The 3,119-nt window shown below is 29.0% G+C and overlaps 1 protein-coding gene across 1 annotated transcript; it reads right to left on the bottom strand.

The window, feature by feature from the left end:
* Nucleotides 1–389: 389 nt before the first annotated feature.
* Nucleotides 390–2,047, bottom strand: LOC11415448 (uncharacterized). The gene is made up of 3 exons (XM_003599504.1): nt 1,193–2,047; nt 782–925; nt 390–620 (listed from the first exon to the last, which is right to left on the bottom strand). Exons 1-3 carry the CDS (start codon nt 2,045–2,047, stop codon nt 390–392), a joined length of 1,230 nt encoding a protein of 409 aa, XP_003599552.1.
* Between the last annotated feature and the right edge of the window lie 1,072 nt (nt 2,048–3,119).

Raw genomic sequence — 3,119 nt, 5'->3', positions numbered from 1 at the left:
AAGGAATGTGTTCATGGTATATTATATAGTCTTGAATAATTTTATGGTAGGTAAAACTATTGGATCAATAGTACTATTTTACAAATTATTTTAGAGAGAAAGCCAATTGTCATTAGGTCATAGATAATTTGGTAAACCTTGGTTCCTCTTGCTCCAAGATATTTTAATTTGAGACTTCATATAAATATTTTGTGAAAGATTGAAATGTAGCATCCTAAGCCTTTTATTGAAAATTAATTTTTTATACTTAATTTAAATGAACTGCAAATATCATTCGTAAATAATTTATTTTATTTAGAATCTAAAATTTGGGTTTAGGGGGTTACATTAATGGTATCAAAGACTAATTTATCTAATCAAACATTAATAAATTCATAGAAGTTTGATGTCTATGCTTTATGTGGCAGTTCATCAGCCAAATAGAAGTGCATATCTCCCATAACTTCAGGGAGAAATTCATTTTTATATATTGATTCTACGGTCACAGTTTCACCATCATCAATCTTCATTGAACCTAGTTTTGGATAACATACAGACATTCCAACAAGGTAACCTTCCTCATTCCCTGCTTCTGTTCCTGTTCCATATTTTGGTGTTGATGTACACAAAGTCCTTCCATCCTAAATAATTAATCCAAAAGAAAAAAAATTAATAAAGCATTATCACAAGATTAATTTAACTATATATGGAATCAAGAAAATTTATTATCGTTTAAGAAATATATTGAGAAAACATAACCAAATTTATCAAAATTTAGTCAAATGAATAAATTTAAATTTACCTGTCCGTATAATGTTGCATTAATAACACCTGTATGCGTATGACCAGAAGCGTAGATAAGATAACCACCTTTCTTCATTGGGATGCTTGCTTTTTGAACGTGGAAAAGGTTTGTACTATTATTTTTTAAAATAGTAAACTCTGCCTGTAATAAATTTAGAAATCTTTCTGGATCACTTGTTTCTAACGTGCAAAGTAATAATAAAAACTATTATCATCATCTTTAAGAAATTATCTTGTTTTGTTTTTACATGCAAATGATTGTTTTTTAGTATACTATGATAGTAAATAGAGTTTCAATGAGCCTTCTACTAAGGTTTTCAAACCCAATAGCCTAAGCCACATAATAGTCATGACATAATTTAATTAACCAAAAAAAACAAAAAAATAATAATTTAAATTATTTACTTACCTGACAATCGTGGATTGTTTCAGAACCATTATTTGTTACCCGATCAGTGACGTCAAGTACATAAAATCTAACTGGAATTTGGTGTTGGTCCCAGTTAACCCAGGTTATGTTGTATCTTATGGCAAGATTTCTCCTTGGTGCTTGAAATCCCTTTATCATTTTGCATTGAAACTTATCTTGGCAACAAAGGACTCCTGCTTTATATTCATGAGTCACTTTTCCATGGAATCCAACAGTCACATCATAAAAATTTGCAGGGAGATTAAACTGGTCACACCTACATTGAATACAAATTTTCTTATTTTCAGCGCCTCGTGTATCAATGACCAGCAGACCCAACAACCATTGCTCTTCCCACCCTTCTGTAATATCTGCATGGTTACCTATTTCAACTGCAAATGAATAAGGAAGTTTTGTACTTGTTCCTCGCGTTTCACTTCCAGAACTCCATTGATGTGGAAGAATACCCTTGTTGCATGTTCCATCATTTCTTTTGTAAATGAGATCCCCAGAAGGTTTGGTATGATCATTTGGATCTTGTGACACTGACATATTCTTCTTTATAATATATTTTAAAATATACCAATGATGAATGTAAGTTTCATGCAATGGTACGGAGTTTCCATGTTCATCAACTAGATCAACATAAATGCTCTTAATTCCAACATGACCCATTGGAAACTCAATATTATACATTTTTTTATCTGCGACTTCTCCATGCCCGACTTCAAACTCTTTTGACAAATATGTTGTTGATTGAATAACTTTTGGAGACTGTGGTTGTGAATAAGTTGTGCTTGATAGCATCACAAGCATTGATAAAGAGAAAATGAACGATATAGAGATTAATCCCATGTTTACCTGCACACAAATGATTATTGTTACATCATGAGTTATAGTTAATGCCTCTATTTTTACTATTTTGTGTAAATTAATAAACGAAAATACCGTAGCGAATATTTTTTCCTTCTTGAATTCCTTGGAATTGAAGTTAAAAACTTGTAGAATTCAATTTTGTGAAGATGTGGAGATCTCGCATGTTGCCTACTTTTATAGTTGAAATCTAAAATATTGGCATAACTTTGACGTGTAGATATTGCATGTTTTGTACTTTTTTTAACAATCCCAACACATATGGTGACTCCCATTTTTAGGTTTCTGAGGCATTTTAATATATTGTTAAGTTGTTTAATAGCAAAAAAGTCGTTAAGAATTTATCAGAAAATCTAAAAATGCAAGTCATTTAGAAAATTCCTTTTATCATGCTCTTTTTGGAAATCAAATTTTTATTTTGAATACATCTCAACAAAATATTTTACTTAACAATATTTTTTTTTTTTGACAATATTAATTAGTTAGAGATATTGGCTGTTATATTTTTCATCTAAAAAAATGATCTATACCAAATAAAATATGTTTTTTTTACAAAAGTAAAATAATTCTTACTGTGTATATCTCTTAACCGTTGGATCAATATATAGTCATTTTTAATACATCCTTTATCAATTATCAATGCAAATAAAATTCAAGAGAATTTTATATTATTTTTATATTTTACATATATGAGAGATATTACTTTTTTTTTTTTTTTTTTTGCGGTGGCCAGGATTTGAACCTTAGACCTTGCATATATTATGTATTGTCCCTACCACTGAGTTAAGCTCACGAAGACCTTTATAAATTTTAATAATACACTAAAATTTCAAGAACAAAAAATCAGGGAATATGATTTACTAAAAATAAAAATTAGTTATTATATTTTATTTTTTAATAAAAATGTGTGTACAACTGATGGAAGTACAAATGATACTCTTACCATAATCAAACAAAATCTCAGTGAGTCTACTTGGCAGAGATTATTATTATTATTAATTAATTAAGTTTTTAAAACCTTATACAAAGTTCCTTCCCAAAAAAGTAGCTCAAA

This window comes from Medicago truncatula, chromosome 6 (assembly GCF_003473485.1).
Source record: "Medicago truncatula cultivar Jemalong A17 chromosome 6, MtrunA17r5.0-ANR, whole genome shotgun sequence".
NCBI classification, from domain to species: Eukaryota; Viridiplantae; Streptophyta; class Magnoliopsida; order Fabales; family Fabaceae; genus Medicago; species Medicago truncatula.
This window is presented reverse-complemented; position numbering and strand designations above follow the sequence as displayed.

Coding starts and splice junctions, on each gene's coding strand:
- LOC11415448 (XM_003599504.1), bottom strand. CDS start 2,047: ATGGGATTAATCTCTATATCGTTCATTTTCTCTTTATCAATGCTTGTG. Junction 926..1,192: donor AAACAATCCACGATTGTCAG/GTAAGTAAATAA, acceptor AATTTATTACAG/GCAGAGTTTACTATTTTAAA. Junction 621..781: donor ATGCAACATTATACGGACAG/GTAAATTTAAAT, acceptor TTAATTATTTAG/GATGGAAGGACTTTGTGTAC.